The following is a 24564-nucleotide window of genomic DNA, read 5'->3' on the forward strand; positions in this document are numbered from 1 at the left end:
ATGCCTCAGTGAACTGAGGTTTTCAGAGTGCTTATGCTGTGTGCTGTGTTCTCTCCCCAGGTGGGTGAGATAATAAAGATCATGAAAGCGTACATCAACATGATCGTGAAGAAACGCTGCAGTGTCAAATCAGCCACCAGCGTGGACAGCCATGCAAGCATCTGGACTAGGTGATACGGATGAACTGGCACTAGTTTAGTCATGGGTGTCTGCAACTTGCCAGCACAAGTGTAGCAAAGATGTTTTTTAAGAATTCAACTGACTACTGTATTTAAAGCCTAAAGTGACATCTACAGTACCATAGGATTTGCACCTCTGCCCAAAGACATTAAACAGTTACAACTGTTGTGAAATACTAATGGCCCAAAACTTGTTTTCCCCTTGCCTGTTTGATGAACAATGTACCTTAAAGAAGCAAAGTCAGAAGCATCCTCCTCCTCCGTGTCCTCTCTGCTGCTTTCACTGTCACCTGTCATACTGGCAGAAAAATTGACAAGGATCATTTCTGCAGGACAGGAGACAGACTTAAGCTTCCTTAAGAATTTTGAATATGCAGACATCTGGGATCATGTGATCACAGCATGGTCTGCTGAAAGAATATTTATTTATTTTGCAAACAAATCTAAAATATAAATCACTGTGGGTTTGTTTTGTTTTGGTTTTTTTTTTTTTTTCAGGATATACTAACAATCTGATCTGGTCTTAAAAAGCCTTTGTATAATTGAAGTCAAGTGGTCAAAAGAGATCAAACCCTACGCAAGAGAGCATTAAACAAAGAAACAGAAACACCCAAGGTGGTTGTTTACCTTCCAATAAAAGTTCATAGGTACACGACTGTAAAAGTGGCACTTTCAGTTAAACTATTAAATACTCCAGTCTGGGAGAGAACCTCTGGGACTAGCACCACTGAAACAGGTCCTAAGGTCACACTTCAAGCAGTGCCTCTTGCATAAAAAATAATGACTGCTGTTCTCATGTACAGCCCACGAGGGGAGATGGTTTTAGTAGCATTTCCAGAAGAGCTGCTCTTCACAAACTCCAGGTATTAGATGGAGGTTGGAGATTTGTGGTGAACAGCTTGCTTGCATTAAGATCCTTCTTTCTTTAGGGGGGCTTTTAGGTGACTGGGCTCCCTGAACTTAGTTTTAAGTGAACTGTTTCCTACTGAGTAAATAGGTGCCTAGATAAATTGTTACAGACAAGATTTTTACTTCCTCTTTACTGCAGTAAGCAAATGTCAAATCCTGAATCCATCCCAAATTTAACAAGAACTGCTCGCATCACTGAATCCCCAGATCCCCATGCAGTCTCCTCTAGGTCCTTAGTCCTCAGCAGAACTTGAAAACAATTCTATTTTGCCAAAACAACTGCTTCTTGGAGGTTTTTATAGCTACCTGCAATTTGAAGAAGCAGAATTTTTTTCTTCACTATGAAAGACATTCATCTTCAGTTTTTTGACTTCAGAAAGTTGATTTAATTGTTTAAAACAATATTCACTATCAGTTCCATCATAAATTAGTTGCATTAACAACCAAGAAACCTGGTGGTGAGCAATATTCCATGACCCTTGTCTAGTCTTGGGATCCCAGAATGCAAATGCCCATGAAACTGCAGAGCTGTATTTAATATGGGCCTTCTTCCACATTTAAAATTGGCTGTCTCCATTCTGTAGTAGCAGCAGCTAAGGCCTGTTAGCTATGGAACAGAAATTGCATAGTAAAATAGGTGTCAGTATGCAACAGATTCCATTCCAATTCATCATTAAATTGTGCCAATATTATTAATACTGTGTTGCAGAGCACTGGTTTTGAGGGTGACAGTACAAGAAGAAATACTGTACATAACCCCTGCTCCTCTCTCATTTCCACTACACTGCAGCATGTGCAAGCACACCGGGCACTTGCTACACGATCAGTCAAAGAGGGTGGCCCCTGCTGTGCATCATCCCTCCAACTGGAGTTTTGCCTTAAATAGCATCACTGATGGAGCCCACAAACACCCCCTTGTTGTCACGAGGAATTAAAAGATGACCAGGTCACAGATGGGAGAGAACAGGAATGCAGAGGCCACCTGAGAAGCAACACTTTGTATACACTGCATACACTGGCTCGATCTCTAATGTATCAGACTAGGCTTGATTATCCATGTCCTAACTCTGCACTAGTTCTGTGTTCTGGCTCTTGGGTTGCTGCAGGCAGCTTGAACCCACTTGAAACATAACTCTCACTACTATTTGTTGTAATTTTGCTCATTTCTATTATAGAATTCCTTCTTCTGTCTTTTTTAATTTGTAACTGGCTTTACAAGATGAAAGTTTAATAAATTATTGGATTGCACAGGCTGTATTCACTTACAGGCATTGTGTGCCCATGTTGAGGGGTTTTCTCAGAGCTTAACACTCGGAACGTGCAAGTGAAAATCAGGCGACACCAGCATGAGGATACAACAGCCCTTCCTCCCAGAAGCAAGTTTTGGAAATAGAAAATAGTTTGCTGCTAAAGTGGGGAAGGTTTGTTTGCAGCTTCTGGTTTTCTCTGTGGCTGTCACACCCTTGCCCAGTGGGAGATGTCCCACTGGTTCTGAGACAGCAGAGCAAGGAATTAATTAATTGTCTCCCAAGGCCCAGTCTGTGGCATCAGCTCCATACCTTCTCATCAGCACCTCCAAAGTCACTAACAACAGAAAATCACTTCTGGCTCAAATAAGCTGCAAGTTTGCACTTCCCACACAAGTGCATGGCTGGGTCACGGTACTCACCTAAGAGCTTGTGTCACTGAAATTGGCACTGGTAGCAGCTGAGCTCTCAGCAGCACAGACAGACCATCCCACTAGCAGACAAAAGTTCCCTCAATCCATACACAGGTATGGAATCCAAGCAGTGGTGCATAATCCCCATCATTATGCTCCCCTTTATACCTTGGTCAGATCCTCTGAGAGCCTCAGGACCCTGGAGATCAGTGCTATACAATATCACTTCCAACTGTTCAGATTCTTTGTTCTCCATCTTTATCCTCTTGCATAGATTTTCCATGTCTTTATTTGAGGCTGAAAATGCCTCTGCTTACTGCCAGCTAGCCAGTCTCCTTTCTGGGCAGCTGTTGAATTTCAGACTGCACTTGTTTCATTAATACATCTCTATAAAGACAAGAAACGCGCACTGCTGCAGGTCCAGTATGATTACAGCAATGGACACAAAGGCAGTTACTGAGTGCTAGCCTTGAATAACAACCCAAAGTGGTCCCCTACTAAAAGCCTTCTCTGACTCCCTTTTTAAACGTTTGATCACCCTGTCAGGTTGATATGCAGTCCCTCGGGGACCCCACCCAAGTATTTCTGTAATAGTTAATTCAAGTTTGAATGCTCTGTTTATTTTATATGAACTAGTTTCTAGACAATTTATAATCAGCACCTACACCATAAACACGAAATGGTTTATACACAAAGACACTGCCTCAGGTAAGTTGTTTCACAAAGTCATGGGTCTAGTTATTATTGGCAGTAAATTGGAAACATTTATTTGTACCTGGTTTTAAAACACACAGCCTCTCCCTATGTGGGCTGTGTATTTTATTATTACCCTGTGCAATTGCTTCAAAGTAACATGCTCCCCTTGGGCCTTCAGGCAAAACTCACACAAGAATTCCAGCCCCCTCTGTAAAATACGAACTCCTAAATTGGTAGGATGTAAATTTGCCAGGCTCTTGGCTACTTTTTTGACCAGGGATTCTTAATGTACAGCTGGGATACATAAATCCTGAGTGACTATCACAGTGACAGCCCAAGAAGATGAACTCAGTTGGCTCTGTACTGGGTTAGACACTGGGCAGAGTTTTTGCAGGGCCACTGATGAGGCACACACATCATTAGGAGCAACTTACCTGTCTTGTACCTTTCTCCTGTTGCAGTGTGAGTTTGAAGGCAAGGCAGCTGCCTGATGTGGGCTACAAAGGCACTGAATCTGCATTGAAGGCAATGAATCTGCAGGGAAGAGATACCCTGGCTGAATAAGGTGTGGAGGGAGTTCCTTGGCGCTGGAAGAAGGGAGAAGTGGCTGTTGTCCACAGCAAACTCCCCGTTGTTGTGTCATAAATACTCAGGCCAGGATCAAGAAAGCTGCTCTCAGCTTTCTTGCTTGCAGAGGAGGGGGACAGACCCACCCTGCCAAGGTTGTGGTGTCCTCCTGCTACAGGATGTTCCAGCTGGCCACAGTGGCTGCTGCAGCCCTTTCCCTGCAGCCCATGGCAGTGCTCCTTCTGGTGTCTTAATGGTCAGTGCTGCAAAGCCGGGGTGAGAAAGGAGAGGTACAAGGAAGAATGGTATCCACGGGAGAAAACAAAAGATGGAATTTCAGAAACCCGGTCTTTCCCTCAAAGCAGCTCACGATGCAAGCTGTGGACAAATGTGATTTCCCATTACCCATCTCCACTTATAATTCACACTCTCATTTAACACAAGACACTCTTCAAATACCCAGATTATGTTTATGAAAAAAAGACATTTCAATGAAAGTACAGTTGCTAATGGTGATGACATTCAATCGTGCATATTTGAAATCCACCTCAACCCACTACTTTGTAAGTTTAATTCGGATATGCATATAAGGCCTGTTAGCTTTAACAAAGTGAAAGCACCATGGTTTTATACAATTATCTGCTCTGAAAAGTCCCCTTAAAGGGAACATGACACATGGCATTTGAAAAGAGAAGTTCTATAGAAAGCAGGAGCAGTACTCTTACTATCTGTATGAGTGTCCCAAGACACAGCATGCAGGAAAAGATCTCTGTTATCATTTGTTCTAGCAAAAATGTATAAGAGGCCAGCATAATTCAGGAAGCACATTTTGAAATAATTATTTTTTATTGCTGGAATCCACTTTTTCAAGAGTCACCTTGGAGTAAATTACTCTATTTATGATGAAAAGTAGTAAAACAAAGAACTGATGTACCGTTTGTAATTATAGTCCCTTCTGCATTGGTAAAGAGAAATCCTAAAGGACTTACCGTCTTTGTTGCAGTATTGTCTCATCACAATAAAAGCCTCATCTAGTATCCTCCCCTAGCCCCTCAAATCTGTAAAAAATCTTAGTTACTGACAGATATTATGATAGAGCGTGCAGGAATTTTCAGTGTGCAAATACCATTGCTGTGGTTTAGCCATAAAGAATACACCCAAGATGACAGCAGTGTTTTATAAGGGCATTTATACTATGCACCATTTGCAAGTTAATTTGCTATTAACAGAATATTCCCTGTAGTACTTTGCCAACTCTCATCGTAAAACTCAGAACTAAATGGGAAAGGTCCATTACAGTGGCAACTGAATTTATTCTCCAGTAAGGAATCTGTTTTTCCTAAGCTCAGTTGTTTAATATTGTTCAGAAGTCTTGCTTTAAAACTGTGCAGTGTCTGTTCAATTTGGTCAATAAGAACTTGATGTACTTCTTGACAACAGAATGAATTTGACTAACTTTTAGAAACCTGGGTGTTATATATCCCACTGTGCTCCACACACACAGCAACAGCAGATGCATGAAGGGCCCAAACAGTAGCTCCAACTTGTAGCAACAAAAATTGTAATATTAGGTCTTCATTTTTTGCAGCCGCACCAAAACCAAAGAATCACTAGCAGGCCATGAAATTTACTTACTCCTTTCAAAAATGTTTACATGTGTAACATATGTCCAAAGCAACAAGCAGATGGTGCATTTGGTTTAAGGGAAAAATGCTGAGAAGTACAACAAAAGCATCAAGTCCAAAGAGTGCTCATGCATAAAGACTTGTTGACTTTTATGTCCATTAAGCTACTGATGCAGAAACACTTTTAAAATAAAAATGCTGGCTGGTGTAAAGGCAATTGTGGATTAACCTTTCCATGACCCAGAGTTTCCAAGGCCTGGGCAAAATTCAGGAAGAGGAACTGAAGTAGTACACTTTTTGCCTAAAGCTACCACAGCTGGCAGATATTCTGTGCTCTGGGATGAAGGAGTTTTAGGACTTCTCAACTCCATTGCTCTGGGACCTGGGAAAGCATTTCTCTGCTGCCATTTCCCTGTACATCATCTTCAGTTTTAACATTAATGTTTGTGAAGCAGATGACCTCGTGAGTCATCTTGCACAATAGGATGTTTCTCCCAGGAAACTAAAAATAACACTGCCCTTTGACCAGCAGTCAGAGGTTTTGGGCATCTGGAATTCAGAGCTCAGACATCACTAAAAATGAATACATCTTATGCTTTAATTGCAAGTGTTACTTAGCTGGAAGTAGTTTAACTTTGCTTATATTTTAAGAGGCATTATGGAGGGAGCCTTTATACCCTGCCATAATCTGCGCCTTGAGGTGCTAATGAACTACACCCTGATTAGAACAAAAAGGCACAGAGGAATGTTCCCTGTGGAAGCCTGAAGCAGCTTGATAAAAGCTAGGTATAACTAAGTTTTCAACTGCAAAAAGAACATTAAAGGCATTCTTTTTAAATACATCGAAGATGATGTATTACCTCTAAAAGTTTTCTTACTGTAGTAACACACAGTCACTGGCTTTAATTCGGATCACAGCCCCTGCACTGTGCTTTTTTACCCAGTGATTAATGACCCATGCCTTAGCTCTGATAACTGCTTCTATGGAAATAAAACCAGTGTAAGCAGTTCAGTGTTTTATTTAACTTTATTCTTTCAATAACAATACTGCCAAATAATCTTCCTGTGTATTTCAAATGAAGTAGGTTATTCACCTGCACTAAGGCCATAGTGCTTATGCAAAGGAATTACCAGTGATTAGACAACTTGGGTGTGATGAAACAAACATGAGAAATGGGGCCTGAAAAAATTATTTACATCATTTATAAGAATAAAATATACAATTTTAATAAAAAGTATATATTCTTTTGTGTTGAACCAGGATCTTAATAATTTCCACTTTCCATTTCAGACTCACACCTAAAAATGCTCAGAGTATAAACATCTATAAAACTATTAAATCTCAAAACATGGGAACTTGGAAATTATTTTTCCCATTTATTACCGTAGTTAGAAAAAGACAATAACTAATATTTATTTAGTCCATTAAGTTAGAAGTCACTTGGCAAAGCACTTAGCCATAAAAGCTAAACCAGAAGACATCAGGAACCAGACTTTGCAACATTTCAAGCACTTCTCATACCAGGGTAAGTTAGAGAATGAGAGTTATTTTCCTCATAACGACATTTTCTACAATGCAGTTTCATTTGTACCTCAGGAAAAGCAAATGTTCACAATTGTGCCCAAAAGTACCATAACAAACAACAAAAGTGCTTACTTTGATCAGCAAACTACCAGAATGGCTCCCTTGCTGTGCCCCTTCAGGCTGCTCTTTTAACAAGCTCAAAGTGTATCTACAAGGAGTTCTCTACTTCTCAACACAAATGATAAACACTTCCTTATCAAAATAGTGCAAACAGGAACAAAGAAAAGTGCCATCAACATAAGTAAACTGCAGGAAAAGAAGGCAGTTGAACACTGTGACCTTGCTCTGCTGCTTCAGAGAAATCAGTAGTACTCTTCTCAGCACACCAGGCCAATGTATTCCTATTTACCACCTCGTGCCACCACTACATGCAGAATGGATTTGGTCTTTGGCATATCCTCCTTCATAAAAGTAAATGCACCTGTTCTTTGTACTGTGCATTCAAAAAAGTCAAAAGACTTTTTCAAAACAATAATTGATCAAATCATTGAGTAATTAATATATACAACTCTGTCTTCCCTTTTTCCCTTTATAGCATTCTTTGGAGTGCATAGGAAAGTCTACAGCGACACATCACATACAAAAATCAAGTTTCAGTTTTATGAAAAATACTCAAGTATTTTTAGCATTTATGTACACAAGTTTGTTTACCATATATTCTCAGTCTTTCCTTAGACATATCTTTTATCTTCTTTCTTGGACAGATGACATATTTCACTTATAAAGTTATAGATTGGTAACTATAAAATTAGGCATTTAATTCTAGTATAAATAAGAGTATTGGGAGAAGTAAATTTTAAGTGTATTCATTAAAGTGATGTTGCGTGAAGTACTGTTGGCATTAATTTGTTCCATCAAAAATTCCAGTAAAGAGAGAAAATACTATAAATTAAAAAAATACAACCGAACTCTAAACACCTTGCATCTTAAAAGGCTGAGGCCAAATATAAAGAATTACCATTAAATGGGAAAAAAATTGCACTTGTATATAAACAAACTAATTTTAGCCTCCATTAATAACCTTGTTGCTTTTCAAAAAAGAAGTAATAAAACATCAAGTAGCTCACTTCTTATGTCTTCACATGGTGAAGTTCAGGCTTAAATTGAACAGAAGAAAGCTTTTCAACAGCTATCTTTTAGCTATCTGTGAACATATCATCAGTTTCATCATCATTCATCCCTCTTTGGTAGCGTACGGAAGAGAAGGCACTCCAGTGAAGACGCTTCTTTTTGTAGAGGTAAAATACCAGTCCAACTATTAAAACCAAGATAATTAGCAGGGCAAACGCTACAGCCACACCAGTATGATTAGAACCTGAAATAGAACAAAAGAGGAATGTTTTTTATTTAAGAGTTCTGGCAAGAATACTTTGTCAAAGAGTTGATGCTTAGGTAGCTACACACTAATACTGCACAGTTAGCTCAAGTCAAGGCAAACTGCTTCCTATCAGTAGTCTTCACTTCATCACATGGGAAGTTAGATGCTAACTCATGCAGGAATGCATCAGTCATTTTTTTGATCAGCTTATTTTTGATCATTCTGTTGTTAATTTACTAATATTTAGGTTGGAAGGGACATCTGGAGTTCAAAAAAACCTACTTGCAAAGGCTGCACTCATTTGGAGGTTTGTATACTTCATAAATCCAATGAGATCCTAGGCTCTTGGAAGGGAAGGTAATTATACTTCCCTCAGACTGAAGAGATCTTGTTGAGGTCTTCCTTATTGGCACAAAGTTTAATCTATTCCTGCATTTCCACTTAAGTGAAAATGTATACAAAATCAGAAAGATTCCACTGCTTCTTCAGGAACTTGCTTGCTTAACGCTCAGTTAACTGCTTGCTTTCCTGTACAAAGCCAAGAATGAGGGAATAAAGGCCTGAGTCTTTTTCTGGAGCTACGGGGTGACATTCCCAGAAGCCTCCCCAAGACTGAAACCACAATGTGCAGTACTCGCTTACAAGCAGAACTCTTTCTTATTCCACCTACATAAACTCACCCACAACAGACACCCTATGGTAAGAAGCAATGGCAACAACTCTATGCTTTCTGGACATTTCAGTTCTGTTCCTTACCCACTGAGTGGATAGTGAGAGCCAGGAGAAGTAAATTCCTAGACAATTTGCCTCTGAATGCAGTTTTATGGCTAAACAACTCTTGCTTAGGCAGAAGTATTGATGGGCTCTTTTGTGAATTGCACTTCCAGTATTTCAACACAGACTTTATCCAATAAACCAGAAATTCCTGAAAACAGTTGCTACAAAATCAAGTCTCTGCTAAAACAACTCTTCCATACCTAAAGGAGCTTTACAAACCACTCTGCTTCGACTACGTGCACAGTCAACTTTGGACCACATGCCAGTTGTGGACAGGATAACACTGCATTTTTCATTGGCTTTTGCAGTTTTATTCTCCCAGTTGACATATTTAACTGATGAGCCATCCAGCCAGTTCAGGGACTTCCCTGTTAAAAAAAACATTACTTAGTCTAGATCACCAAAAGATCCTGTAATGCTACACAATGTCATTCATAACCTATTGATCTCTTTATATTGCTAAAAAGAAAAGGGCTGACTAGCCATCCCACACATTAAAAGCAGTAAATATGAACACAACTTTTAGCCACCCCTCTTCTCTAGACCTTTAGCAATTGATGCTCTTGCATCAAATATTAGGCAGAAATAACAGAGGTGAGAAAAATTAATTTCAGGGACTCCTGATTACCCTAACTGCAACAGGAAGAGATTTAACTACAGTGAAGTCCAAAGTTCTTTCAAATGTAAAATGACAGATTCCAACGTCAAGTAGAAGTTACTGTAGGCTACCAACGCTGCAGAACTGTTCTTATTTGAGGATTTATGCATTTATATTTACAATATGAAACATTTATGCTCATTCATTGTTGCTACTTCTTACCCTTAAAGTTCTGATCCAGGCCAAGCCATACATTCTTGGTGATGAGATCATGTTCCTTTATGTGTGTGCTCACAAATGCATTTTCCTCAGCATCCACTATAGTCAGAAGGGTTGCTGAAGGATCTAAGGGACAGAGGAAATCAGTCAGAATGGCAACTTACACAATTTTTCATGAAACTGGTACACTGAATTTATTTGGGAAAAATTACTGTGGGAAAGGGCTTGTAAAATTAGCTTAGAATAACCTTCTGAATAAAGACATGAACCTCCCATCCCCTAAAATACAGCATGTTTTACAAGAAGGCTTCAGATGGCTTGTTATTCTACCAGGTTATAGAGAATAAAATGGGAGTAAACTTACTGCAGCTGAAGACTACATACATGGAAGATATCAAGAGATATGCCTGATTACTAGTCTTGCCCAAGTAATAGGCTTTCAAAAACATAGTTGAACAAAAACTCAGCATTTTGCTGAGTCTAATTTCTAAATCAATCCTCCCACCATGCCTCAGGTTTTTATGTACAGTAATTAAGGAATAAGAGGGAGGAAAGGGCATGCTCAGAGTGTACCCATCCTCTACAAGTATATAGAAATATAAGCCAGGTGCTTTCTCTTTCAACTACCAGAACAAATTTGACTCAACAGAAAACTGCATCCAGGACTGGGTTTTTTAGATTCTAAATAGTGAGTCCAACGTCACACCATAAGATGATTCCATAAAAGAAAGTTACATCTGTCAATAACTTCTGTGTTAGGGTGATTAAACCTTCTGTCCATGAAACTGATTAACATTGTCTCTGCAATACAATTCTCCACGTAGCTCAGCAAAGAAGATAGACAATTCTTTAATGTGACATAACATTAAGTTTGTTACATGCTTTAATATCTATAACATACATACCCTTTGAACCATTTCATAGGTTAGCAAGCTCCTCATCATCAAGCAGCTATGGCAAGGATAAGAAAGCCCTGCCAACAGCACTAACTTTGCATGCAGATAAAATGTCGTCCTTCAAACCACAAGCATTAAACCTCTGAATCTTCTTCAACTGGCTACCTGCATTTAATCTACTGATACCTGTGTGCCAAATGATCTGTAGCATGTTGCAGTATTTTATTAAGAATTTTCCTCTTGCTATAAAGCTTGCTGTTGCATTTCCTAAACTCAAGGAGCATTAAAATGGCAAAGCTGAAGTATAACCAGTGTAAGATTTTAGGTTGCTGGGTTTTATTTCTTCTCAAATAGTGGACTTCTATTACATGTTGTAATGTGATAAAGAGTCTAAACCTACTTAGCTTCTTGCAGATTCTCTTAGCCTCTTCCACATTATACACAGAAAAATTGTAGAATGCCATGTCAAAAGCATAACAGTGATCCCTGTACTGTTCCCACTGCAGGGAGCCACTGCTCTGTGGGCATCCAGAAGATCTACTTGCTTGCTTTGGCTCTAATTTTCTCTCTGCAAAGACAAAGAAATGGATGTTATTTCTGCTGCAGTTTGTGCCCAGTCTCTGGAATAACACAACGATAAGTATTAACAAGGGCTACTACTCCTACCAACAACCACTATTCAGTTAATTTACATTCCTTCTTCTTGAGTCATGGATGAATTTCTTTAAAAATGAGCACAAGACAAATCCCAAATTGTTGGAACAACTTTTATTGCTTTTTTGTGGGTTTTGACATTTATCGTGTATATTTGATAAGTATTTTGATTTAGAAAAGATACATATATTTGATATTCCGATCTCAAGTGCTCAAGAAGTAACCAGATTTGATTTAAGTTTTCACCACTGGATTGATGAGAATTTATGTCCCTGAAGTATTAAAAAGTGTTTTATCATTCCTGATAGAAAACTCTTCTTAAAAAGGAATCATGTGCAGTATTTCAACCTTGATTTCTACTTCTAAATACAACATGTAAACACAACTACACAAAACCTTAAAAATAACACTTACTGTTTGGAGGGCTGTAGCAAATGGCACCTTCAGCAACATTAGTACATTTTGTACGGTTCCAAAATCCTTTAGTATCCAAAAGAACACAGTTCTCAGTAGTATTTGAGTTTTCTAATTCCCAGGGGTAGTAGTCAAAGTCACTTCCATCTGACCATTCAAAATTAGCTTTACTTCCCTAATAAAGGAAAAAAACAAATTTTTTAAACCACACATGACTGTGCTTTAAATCTCATCCGTTGTGAATTAAGTCATGTAGCAATATTTGTCCCTTGTAGAGTGACAAATTAAAGAGCAGGTGGTCTCATCTAAATTCACAGTAAATAAATGTACAACATAGTTTGCATTTTCTTAACATAGAAATTTTTATTATTTGTGGGAACTTAGAAAGTACAGCATGTTCACAAGTTTAAACCTGCAATGTGCCTGTTTTATCCTGTGGGGAACATTTTACTTGGTTCCACCCTGCTGTTCCATTTAAGCAATCTGCCTTCCCTGCTATGAACACTAGTGGATATGTTGCAAACTGCTAAATTCTTGAGATGGCTGCAGTGAGTAGAACTGGGCAGCTCAGGGATGGTTTGCAGTGCTACCTCCTATTTCAGATACCCTCCTGGAAACCCATGACAATGAAGAGTCAGTTGGGGGGGACCCATTCCCAGGTATGCATAGAAATGACACACCTCTGCAGAGGACTATTCCTGCCAACTAACTACCACTAGCAGGTCTGGCAGTTAGTGAGGGGAGCAAGATGAGGCCCACAGGCTTTTGGCTCCACAGTAAAGCAGACAGAGGAGGAAGCAGATCTGCAGCTGCCTCCTGCTATTGTGTGTGGGAGGATGGACACTTAACTTACTGAGAGGCTGTTCCTGAACTGCTCTGGAGAGCCAGTCCTGACCTCAACTAAGCAGGTTCCACACAGCCTTGTCTGTCTCTATTTGTTAATGAAATCTGATTCTACAGAGGGCCATAAAGTCTGAAGCCTCTAGAGATAGCACGGCAAATCATGCTTGCTTGTGCTGCAAGGAACGATGAGGGAACACTCTATTATTTTAAACTGTCAGGTAGTAGGAAGAAATATCTTAGTGTGCCTACATTCACCAAAATTTAATATTAACACATTACACAGGGTTGAAAATATACTACATGGAAAAGAGATTCTAAGGAACTGGAAAAAAACATCAAAAATATTTCTTATCTTGTCCAAAACATTATTTACAGATCTGTTACTGACGTCCCCAACAATATATACTTACATCATGAATTGACAGCCCAAGCCACAGAGGATAACCATCCTGTTTGACAATATCTTCTAGAAATAACTGTTCTGATTCACTGTGTACACTTGCTAAATCACTGTTATTTTGTTGGCACAATCTCAGTGCCTCATACCACGTTAATTTTTTCTGAAGGATCCTGTATGTTCTGTTTCCATGTGGAATAGTGTCGGGCAATGGAGGTTTGTGCTGTTGGTGTCCTATTGCAAAGAATAAGAAGAAAAGTTGAGTGCATTTCTTTCATGTTACTAGGAAAAATACAGAAAGCATTAAAATCCATCTATCTCAGTGTAACTCAAGCATTAAAGTGCTCACTACAAGCCACTTCTATCAAGGTAAGTTTACTTTTGCTACTTGGAGCACTGAGTTCAGCAGTTACTGGATGAGCACAGCAAACACATTTCTCCTCATCAGAGTATTACAGCAGTGATGCAGACTGACCAGACGACCCCAGATGCTCATTTCAGCTGTGCCATGTGTTTCACTAGGAGCAAAACCAAAGCCTTATTCAGCAGGAAGGAGCTATGATTTAAATTATGACCCCTCACCCAACACTCCAATACTACTCACCCCTTTCGATTTTACAGGCGAGAATACTGTACATGTTGTAGTGATTAGCGTGCCAACTTTGAGAATAATTATAAATATCCCAAAACCCATCAAGATTTACACCAGCAAAAAAATTGTTCTTCTTTATGATAGGTCTTCCCAGCCTCCAGTTATTGTAAGTCAGATGAGTTTCATCATACCACTTGAGAACTTTATCTGTGGAAAATATTTCATATTTATTAAACCACTAGCATTATGTATACAAACACCATTTAACTTTGAATACATTAATGATATTAAGAGATGTTCACTTTGGAAAAAATGCTGGGATACTGCAAATTATTCTAAATCAGTTTCATATCCAGTGCTAAATACGTTAGCATTACTCATCTTGGCCACTTTACATCCTGCTTTCCAGGGAAATCAAATCTAAACTAAACAGAACATATTGGATCTAATTATCACTCAAACAGAGAGCATGTCAGGTTATTTTGTTCTAGAAGATAAGTACAAATATAAATCATCAGTACAGGTTTGCATTCACTTTGACATTAGTTATAAACTGAAACGTGCAAAGAATGTGCCCTTAATGCTCCAAATTTTGTCTCTGATCCAGTTAATAAGAAAAAAACAAACCCTTAAATCTTACCACTGTCATCATAAATCACACCCAGCCAGACCCACAGAGCCAGACCGCTGAATGAATGAAGCTGCTCAATAACAAAGTTATTCTCCTCTTCATCTCGAACACTCAGAACAAATGCTTCGGGGTCTGTTGAAACATTTTTTACATTACTTTCTTACAAATCCACCTTTAAGTTAAAAAAGAAACTTTTTTTTCTATTAATGTTAACAATTATTACAGATAAGTCAACCTCTGTAAAGGCCAGATCTTTACAACATAACTAATTGAACAGTGCAAAACCAATTTTCAAATGTATTATCAATGGTTCTATCCCTGGTTTTGTGGATAAGTGAAAGATTTCAGCTCCAGAGATGAAGTGACAAACAAGTTGTATGTAGTAAAAGTTCTCTGCATAGAACATAAAAATACCAGTGAACTTTCATGATTGAACTGCTCTATCAGAGAAACAGTATAAATAAAACGACTGAATTGTAATCAATTAAAAAAATTTAAAATAATTTTTGGAAAGATGAATGTCTGAAGGTTTAATACAAGAGGAAAGCTGTTCCTAAGATTATACTTTATTCAGGATGGACAGAAAATGTCCATGGGCTTTTCACTCTACTTTCTTTGTTCACTTAAGTGTTCCACTCAGCAAAGCTAGAGGCAGCAGGAAACCACGAAGTAAATGCAACTGTAAAGCCAGAATGTTGCCAAAGGTATAACAATTACCCAAACTATTTAAAACTGGCACATTATCATAAAATCCCCAAACAGACACAAAACCTTGCCATTTTTCAGATTTCAGAGCTCAGCAGCTCCAAGCCTCTTTCCTCAACTCTCCTATCCATGCTCTGGCACTTTCCATCAGGGTAGTGCAAAGGCAAACAGCACCAGGCAGTGCTACACTGCTGCATTACTGCCACAGCCTTTCCCCACATTCACTCTGCTCTCAGTCATTGTAAGACAGTGACTAAGATCCAACACTCATCTCCTCCAAGCTGATCCAAGTCCATAAACACCTGCAGTATGACAAAGTACTTACTCATATTCCTGCATAAATGATGAGCTTCGTGAGGCTTCAGTTCTCTCCATCTATTTTTTGTTATCATAAAAGTGTAGCAATTGTTTCTAAATGATATCCAGGGTGTATTTTTAATCTTATGTGGGCACTTCACTTGTGTAACTTGTTCTTTTTCAGTCTTCTCTAAAAAAAAGACAAGACAACATCAGGACATGAATTATTAATAGCACCACCTGGCCTGGCATCCCACAAAGCACTTTCAGGTACCACTTAAAAACATGTAAGACAAATTGTCATCCTTTAAATGTGTTATTTTCAGTTTCCTCACGATAGTGATTTTTTTAAAGTAACAAACCAGCAGTAAGCTCTACTAAAGAATACAGATGCTTGCAAGTTTTCAGTTATTTTAAATAGGTTTAAAAATAAATCCTTACATAAAAGTGCTAAGTGCAGGCCAATAACCAAAAGCTCTTACTGCCTCTAGTGCAGGGCAGACCACTGTAACAAATAAACTACTTCACAGCTAGCAACACCTCTTAGTTCTAAGGCTTTATCTAATATTTGTGGAGTGAGAGTATGACATCATTAACTGCAGTTCCCTGGCCTGTAAGCACAAAATAATTAATCATGTCATAACACCACACTTTACTCTGACTCAGGATGTACAGTGGCTTGTGTCCCCTCACAGAATAAAACCAAAACAAATCATTATGGTCTCATAGAGAAAAAGTCTGTGATGATCTCTCAGAAGAATCTTTTTCTGAAGGATACACAACTAGCACAGCTCTTTCCTGGAAATAAAAAAAAAAAAACACATCCTAATGCATTCCTGTCTTGTTATAATTAGTAGGTATTTAGAAAGGTTTTGTGAACTTCAGATGATGATTTTCAATTCAGTGTCAACCTTCTACCCTTCTCCATATAGCCATATACCTTCTCCCTGTAGATTTCCATGTCTGAATAGATTTCAGGAGGTTCCAATATTAAGATGTAAACAGTACAGAGATATTTTAATCTTCTCCCACAGGCAAGTGGGAGAGATTAGTATGCAACAATCTCAGAGAAGCAGTGCAAAGACAGGATCAGTTGGCAATAAGGGTACTAACCCAATGCATCCATGCTGAATTTATTTCTAAGGTACAATTAGATTAAGACCACCAGGTGCATGTCCCCTGTCTTTGAAGACAGTTTTTTTTTTTCTTAAGGGCATAGAAATCAGACTGTTGGAGAAAATGTAAGTTTTAAAATATTGTAATTTTGAAGTTACAAGCTGAAATCATTGAATTCATTTCATAATAAAATAAAAGTCAACTTTTATAAAAATGATGGTTGCATACATACTTTCTGATGCATAGCAAATAGCTCCTCGATTTTCAGAGGAACAGTCAGAAGTTTTCCAGAAGCCATCAGTATCCAAAAACACACATTCTTCATTTGTGTATTCATCATCTTCAGACCAGCGACTAAAACTCACATGTTTCCCATCCAGCCAGCCATAATGTTTTCCACCCTAGCATTTTTTAAGCAAAAGGGATGAGCTTACACAGAAAAAAATAAGGTGCAGATAATACATTTACATTGGCTAGACATTTTCAGTGTCTCTGATGAGAACTGTAAGTGTTCCACTGCCCTCATGAGCTGATTTCCTGCTCACAATATAACAAGCTTTGTTATTTTAAGTTCTGCAGTTGCAAAAATACAAATTAGCTGAATGGTAAATTATCTAAAAGTAATGTCTCACTACTGTTCATAGGAAGGAAGGCCTAGCAATGGGATGTCCAAACTGCATCATTTGCATCTGGATATGGTGGATATCATCTCCTAATCTTGGAAAACTGCTAATAACTGAGAAGAAAGTCCAGTCTCAGTTACTCTATATTGAGTTGAAAGTAATTATTAAATACTTAATTGATTTAATACATCAGACTTGTTCCTGCCCTGGAGGATGCAGGAAAAAAAAAAAACCACATAACAAGCAGCATGCTATCTTTAAAAAAATCTTACATTTGAAAGTCTTTGGGAAATCCCCCTACTGTTGTGTAATTTGTCTTATATCTTTCTTTTGTGTCTGATTTCAGCACTGGAGTAACAAGTTCTGTTGACCAGTTGCATTATAATATCCTTTCATGTGACATTTTAATTGTGCCCAAATAATGAAGTGTTGCAATAGTGAAGAGCCAGTGCATGCCTGAGCTCTATGCCCCAAAATGAATCATTTGATCTTCACTTACAGATAAAAAAAACCAAAAGAGATGGGAAAATAGGTTGTCTGGTTTCCCCATTTTCACTAAGATTAAATGGTTATTTCCTTTAAAATTTTAAAAATATTCTCCATAAATTATATACTCAAATTTCTGTTTTCCTCTATTTGCTAAAGTATCCAGCAGCCCAGAAGTGACAATAGAAAAACATAACACCACAGTGCTGCATGAACACCAACATACTGTGTAGGTAAGGCACCTCTAAAAAAATTCTAACTTTTTTCTTGCAGTTATCTCCAGACTTATGTGTGTGACAAAAGAGATAAACTTAGCCAGCAAGCCCAAGCCATCCCATTAACAGCTGAGACATCTCTCAATCCACAATAAAGATTTTCAAGAGGTCCTCCAGCTAATAAAGATAAAAAGCAGCCCCTCCTGCATGATTTTATTTTTTTTTACCAAATACAAACCATAGGGAGAAAGAAAAACCCACTAACCTGTCTCAGAGATGCCTCTCTCAGACTCACAACATGGATATAAATAACATGAAGTAACAATAGAATCTAAGTTAAACTTCAAAAATGCATCTCCACAAGTATTCAATGATTCATTTTGAATTTTATTTGCCACTTGTAGTTTTGCCCTTCCAAAACAGATTTTTAGGTCATCTTTCCAAAGTGGTACTGTAAACAGTGGTGATGATATTAAATGGCAACACTCATTACTCATTTGTAAACAAAAGAGATGACTCAGTAACCTATGTTGCTGCCACCCTACAATGCATCCCTTCATCATCAGTCTTTTAAAATAATTTTATCATCATCATCAATTCATCCAGTGGAGTTCAAGAATATATAACTTGGAGAACTGAAGGTTTAAAACATTTATCTTGAGATGGTTATCCCTAAATTAAAACAGTTTTCAGCCCAGAGAGTAATTTGTTACTGAATTTCTTTAACTCAGGTTTTGTTTCACACAACTGTAGAAATTACCTTAAGCCACAGTCTGAGGAAAAAACAAAACTTACATCTCTGCTGAAGAGTCCAGTCCAGAGTGGGTAATTATGAAGAGCAGCCTGAACAGCAAGAAAAGCCTGCTGGAACTGATCTGTGATGCTAACCAGCTGCATCTTGTTATTTATGCATGCAGCCATTGCATCATTCCAGGACAAATTCTTCAGAATTAACATGTATTGAACATTTTGATAGCTCAATGTTTCATTAATGACTTGCTCTGTCTGGTTATCAGCAGTACCTATACATAAGAAAAGAGGTCCAGTAATTAGGTAGTTAAATACTGTAATACATTTTAAACTCCCAATATCTCTGTAACAATCAGAAAAACCTGTTTGACTACACTTGGGAAAAAAAATCTTAGATAGTAGATTATGCTGATAATTGTAGTTAGAAGCAAACATCATTGATATCTTAGATAGAATAATATATATTAAAATAATTATTATTTTCAGCCAATGTATTATTAAATATATTTTTGTCAATTTAGGTTCATTTATTTTTATATGTTATTTTAAATTAATTGCTAAATAATTTATTGAATTAAAAACATATTCTCTAACTTCAATTATACACAAATATGAGAGAGCAAGTGCTCTCTGCTGTAATATAGCAACAGCCAAACATGACTCATTTATCTCTGTGGAGCCTGTGGATTTATGCTTATGCAAATCTATTGTGCCACAGAACCTGTCTATGCAGATCTTGGTACAGCAGTCCCAGAACTCCTTACTGCCATCCATGAATATAGTGAGAACTGTTTTCACCTCCACTTAACTAACTGCAGAAAATCCAGCTTGCTTGGGGAGGGAGATAATTCACTATTTGTGCTCTGAGCACAGAGTGTTACCACAGCTACCAGCACCACACCTGAAGGCACAGCTCAGTGATGCATAGCCACTGCAGTTAATAGAAGATGCAAATACTCCTGTGGGTGGTAGGGTTCAGCATACAAATGGTAAACCCAAAAGCTTCATACACAACCAAAAAGAAACTCATTCTGCAAAAGGCAGAACTCACCCAGTATTTAAAACACTTGAAGTAGAAAAATGCCTGCAAGGGGTGAGGGGAGGCATCACTCTATAATACCAGTATATAAATGGCTGATTGATTGGCTGACAGGGCCATTTTCCAAAACACATGACGACAGAAACACAATATTAATTTGATATTTACAGCTTTCAATAGATCAGAAAACTGACAAGGCTCAAACAGATTGTTTCAAGTAGTTTGTCTGCTGCCAAATGCTTTCACTTAGTAAACAGCTACAAAAGAGAACCATGGAACCCAGGGTGCCATCACACATCAAGGGGTACCAAATTGGAAACAAGGCAGTAAGCAAAATGTTCATTTCTGAAAAAATAATTGCTGATGATTACCATCTCAAGAAATTCTGCAAAACACAGTCATGCCAAGATTTCCAATGAACATGAATTATCTTTTTCCTGATGATAAAGCCCTAGACAGCTTCGACTCTCGCACAGCTGTCCCTACAACCTGCTGAGGTCCCTCCCAACCCAAACTATGCTTGGATCCCTAACACAGTACAAGACCAGACCATAGCAGGACACATTCTCTGTCACTCCAAAAACCTTTCTCATTACACCTTCTGCAGCTGTGGCAAAGAAACATTGAGTATTTAGTCACTCCAGACTAATAAGAGATTGATATAAACAGATACACTGTCAACCTCCAATTGATAAAAGTCTCCTTTTCACATTTTTATGACATCTCTTCCATCCAAACTTCTAATCTTAACACTTAGAATTTCTGGAGTATTTGGCACTGAATAAAGAAGATTTTGTATGTTAAATGGAGGTGGGAGGTGGAAATCTCTGTCTATTTGAGACTGAAGAAGGTGGGTGTAGTCTTGGGCATTTTGTACACCTAGGTTTCTTTGTGTTTGATTCTTTTTTAGAAGATAGCATGTTCATTACTTAAAAGGATTATTTATATAAAGGAACCTACTCAGAAGTGGGTATGCTGAACATTAGCCCATAGCAGTAATTAAATGCACATAATAACTATATGTGTTTGATCTTATTCCAGTAATTGGTATTGGCCAACCCACATGGGGACATCTGAATATTATTTTTAGTTCAGATTAAAAAATCCCACTCACGTCAACTCTCAAGTTTTCTCTGGGGAGAGACCAACTTCAACATTTAAAGTCTATGATACTTTATATTCTCATAGAACTAAAAGACAGAGGATGTACTTAAGGAGGATATAAATATTGTGTGATTCCCTCCTAGGGCTTCTCACTTCCACAGCTCTGAAAAGGAAAAAGGAACCACTTGTTCCACCCCTCAGTGTACATGACCTCTATACACACAGAACATTAAAGACCCATCTGCTGAAGTGTAATTCCACTGAGACTGCACAAAGTCTCTCAGGAAAACAAATTCTCCCTGAACTGGCCTATGAAACACAATAGGGAAAATTCTGAATGGCTGACAAAACAGGCCCCAGATCGTCCTCTACACTCTGCTTTTCTAGAATTTACCTGCTCAGTCTCTACAAGAATCTTGCTCTTCAAGTGAAATCATTTACAAGCATTAAAGTCTCCTGGCACGTGCACCTTTAAACTCTTGCTGCAATTTATTTTGACTCTTCAGACTTACCTACAGACCGCTGGCATATACCCAAGAAGTGCCTGTCAGCACAAGCAGTGAAATTCCATGTTCCAACATATTGTGATTTGGGATCATTGAGGATTACACCACACTGATTGTTAAATTCTTCATCAAAAAGCTGAGAAACAGAAATATCCTTATCAGACTCAAATAGGGTAAAAACATACTTGTGTAGAGGTGAAGTAACATGAGTCTAGGAGAACCCCAGCTGTCTGAACTTGTTTAAGAAGTTTCAAAGGAGTGGTGCAATACAGCTTATACAGCTTACCTGTTTTACAGACACTACCAGGTGCCTGGACTCAGAAAGTTTTCCTAAGCTAAATACATTTCAGAAGTCGTCATCCAAGTAAAGGTAAACAGAACTCCAGTACTGTCAGCCACCCTGTTGGCCAATTAAAATGACTAACTGGGGAATCTGGTCTGTTACATGGGGGGTTTTCTTGACACAACATTCCAAATTTCATTACTCAATAGGCAAAAGAAGTCAAAAGTCAGAACTTACATCCAGTGGAATTTTCCTTAATCTCCCTGTCAGGAGTGGGTGAAAGTTACTATACAACAGTCTACTCTCATCTATCCATTTGTTTTCCCTTGTACTGAACAGGAACTGTAAACCAATCCAAATATCTTTTGGCAGGCCAGGAAGCAAGGATGTTATATAGTCTGTTGGACAGAAGAGTAAATATACATATTGTGGTTAGGAAAACAGTAAACCTCCAAAAGAAGACTTCATGTAAGTAAGACAATGCAATCCTTGTTTGTGTTAATTTAATTTTTCCAGCCCTTCATGATTGATGAATGCTTACCATCCCTTCCTTCCATTTGATAACACCTTTCATATTGATTTTATCTGAAAGGAGCAGGCTATTGGTATTTGTCCTTCAAATTCTGAGCTGAGGAGAAGTTAGGTGATTTAACCTGTTCCTTTGCCCACTAATTGGGAGTCTTTTATTCACACACAAATTTAAGAAGCTGCTTTTCCACAAGTCTGCAAGATCTTCTCTTGTCTTGCTGCCCTTTCTCAATTGATGGAGGAAGCCTTATCTCCCATCTTTCTCTTTTATATATCATAACTCAGAATGTTTTTTGGATTCTGGCAGACTTTGTCCACCTCACCATCAGAGATGGCAGGACAGGTCAAATAAAGTCAGATTGAGCTGAAAAAAAATTCAGCCATGTGCATCCTTGTATCAGACCCCCTTAGTGACCATTCCGGCAAGAAATAATGGGCTCTGGTAACCCCTCAGGCAGCAAAGACATTCACTAAACTTGACTAATTTAGAAAGACAAATCAAAGCTGTGTAATTAGCTACTGCTGGCATGTTCCAGCTATTGGTCACATGCCAGACTAGCCACAGCCCATTTTCTGAAGCAGACAAAGCCACTGTAGATTTGCAGGTCAGGGCTAGCCCCCAATACCACTGGGAGGAGTAGAGGCAGCCCACAGAAAGAAGCACATTTTAAGAGGACTTTGTCTCCTTTCCATATAGGTGGTCTCCATCACAGAGAAAAGAAAAACAAACAAGACAAAATAACAAACACTTCCAAATGCACCAAATCACACAAGGGATCCTGCTATGTTACACTTCAAAATGGCTGTGCTTTTCCAACCTTAAATACATACAAAACACACAGGCCTGAGACATGTATATTCCTGTACATAGCCCTATTCCTCCCCAATAACAGCAGTAAAAGAAAATTACCATTAAGCTGCTGCCTGCAGGTACACTCCTGACTTCTCTAGTCTATTTACCATATTTTGTTTGGCAAGGGGTTATTTGCTTATAAAGAAAATATGCACTGTGGGCACTGCAGAATTCAACTGAGCTACTTCAGATACACCCTCGGAGACCTCTTAATTATCCACAAGAATATAGTTGCAAATTCAGCCATATCATTCATCAGTTTACTGTTGAACATTACTTGCAGCCAATATGAACCCATTTCTTCCTCACTGCATTTCTCTCATTGACCTTAGTTGATTTAGGTGAAACAGTTCTGTCTTCCAGTCCTCCTGCTTTCCATCCTCTCCTCAGTGTCCTGAAGAGCTCAAAGGGGGTCACTTTGGACACATTGCCACATTAAGCTGCTCAGCACATGCAGAAACAGAGGGTCCTGTGCTCCAGCTGGCATTGTATTTGCCACCTCATCCCCACATACAAAGCTGAGCTTCTCTTGGAAGCAGCTTCTAAGGTGGTTTTTCACATTGCAAAGTCTACAGTCTCAGTTATGCTTTAGCTAAGAAAGCCAAACAAGTCTTCATTCAGTGATGACCACTTTATGCTCAACTCTCAGTGCAAAGTTTTGCAACTTTTTCCTTTTTGTAACAGGTTAAGATCATATAGAGAAGCTGCTCTTCAAACTGGTTCAAGTATCTGGTAATTGCATTACCATGTTATGTTTCCAGTGATGCAAACAACAGACAACACATTTTTAATCAGTCCTGGATTTTTAGAATGCTCCTAGTATGCCTGTGGATAACCTGGACTTTTTGAATGCCTGTGGATTTTTAGAATGCTCCTAGTATGCTTGTGATTTATGCTCAAGCTCTTAAGCAGAACTATTTTGAATATAGAAGAGAAGCTGCACACTAAAGTGCCCTCAGCTCACCACCATACCTTGGTCAGCTTGATCTGAGATAGATGGAAGAGAGCCTCCAAAAGTTACACACTTTTCATTAGCTGCATTAAATGTTAAATGGTCAGGTTTCATCTTTAGAAAACACTGCAAAATAAATATAATTAAAATTATTTTCATCATACCATTCTGCCTAAGACATAAATCAAAAATCTTAAACCAACCCTAAAAAGTCACTTCTCATTTCCTGTAATAAAATATAACAATTTTTTTGCAGAAAGCCAGAGACATGATACTAGCTGCAAACATTTATTTGGTTCAGCAGAGTAGCTAAATGTAAATGATCTCCCTGACAAATGCCTCACTCATATTCAGTAGTTCTTATTTGCCACCTCAGAATCATGTACTGTTTTAGGAATGACAACTCACACATGAACTCTGCAGTCAGACAGTGCTGGTCAGGAACTTGCAATAAGCTACCTTTAGGGAAAAAATACTTGGGAACTCCACGGTCTATTCTGCAATGATGTAAAGTAAGTTTGCAAACTTTGGCACAACGTAATGGGAA

The 24564-nt window shown here is 38.4% G+C and overlaps 2 protein-coding genes across 4 annotated transcripts in view; one reads left to right on the plus strand and one right to left on the minus strand.

The window, feature by feature from the left end:
• LOC134421272 (unconventional myosin-X-like) overlaps positions 1 to 2336 on the plus strand; it is an 89512-nt gene extending 87176 nt beyond the window's left edge. For both annotated transcript variants that reach the window (XM_063161969.1, XM_063161971.1), the window contains one exon: positions 61 to 2336. In XM_063161969.1, the coding sequence (XP_063018039.1) occupies positions 61 to 174 (114 nt within the window). In that variant the 3' untranslated portion in view covers positions 175 to 2336. The remainder of the gene's footprint in view (positions 1 to 60) is intronic.
• Positions 2337 to 6644: 4308 nt separating this feature from the next.
• Positions 6645 to 24564, minus strand: part of LY75 (lymphocyte antigen 75) — a 56584-nt gene continuing 38664 nt past the window's right edge. For both annotated transcript variants that reach the window (XM_063161973.1, XM_063161972.1), the window contains exons 22-35: positions 24038 to 24143; positions 21922 to 22082; positions 21408 to 21537; positions 18798 to 19024; positions 16911 to 17079; positions 15591 to 15752; positions 14570 to 14692; positions 13942 to 14136; positions 13351 to 13571; positions 12098 to 12272; positions 11430 to 11597; positions 10137 to 10259; positions 9517 to 9684; positions 6645 to 8536 (exon numbers count right to left, since the gene is read on the minus strand). In XM_063161973.1, the coding sequence (XP_063018043.1) occupies positions 8358 to 8536; positions 9517 to 9684; positions 10137 to 10259; positions 11430 to 11597; positions 12098 to 12272; positions 13351 to 13571; positions 13942 to 14136; positions 14570 to 14692; positions 15591 to 15752; positions 16911 to 17079; positions 18798 to 19024; positions 21408 to 21537; positions 21922 to 22082; positions 24038 to 24143 (2307 nt within the window). In that variant the 3' untranslated portion in view covers positions 6645 to 8357. The remainder of the gene's footprint in view (positions 8537 to 9516; positions 9685 to 10136; positions 10260 to 11429; positions 11598 to 12097; positions 12273 to 13350; positions 13572 to 13941; positions 14137 to 14569; positions 14693 to 15590; positions 15753 to 16910; positions 17080 to 18797; positions 19025 to 21407; positions 21538 to 21921; positions 22083 to 24037; positions 24144 to 24564) is intronic.

Source organism: Melospiza melodia, chromosome 8 (assembly GCF_035770615.1).
Source record: "Melospiza melodia melodia isolate bMelMel2 chromosome 8, bMelMel2.pri, whole genome shotgun sequence".
Classification (NCBI taxonomy): domain Eukaryota; kingdom Metazoa; phylum Chordata; class Aves; order Passeriformes; family Passerellidae; genus Melospiza; species Melospiza melodia.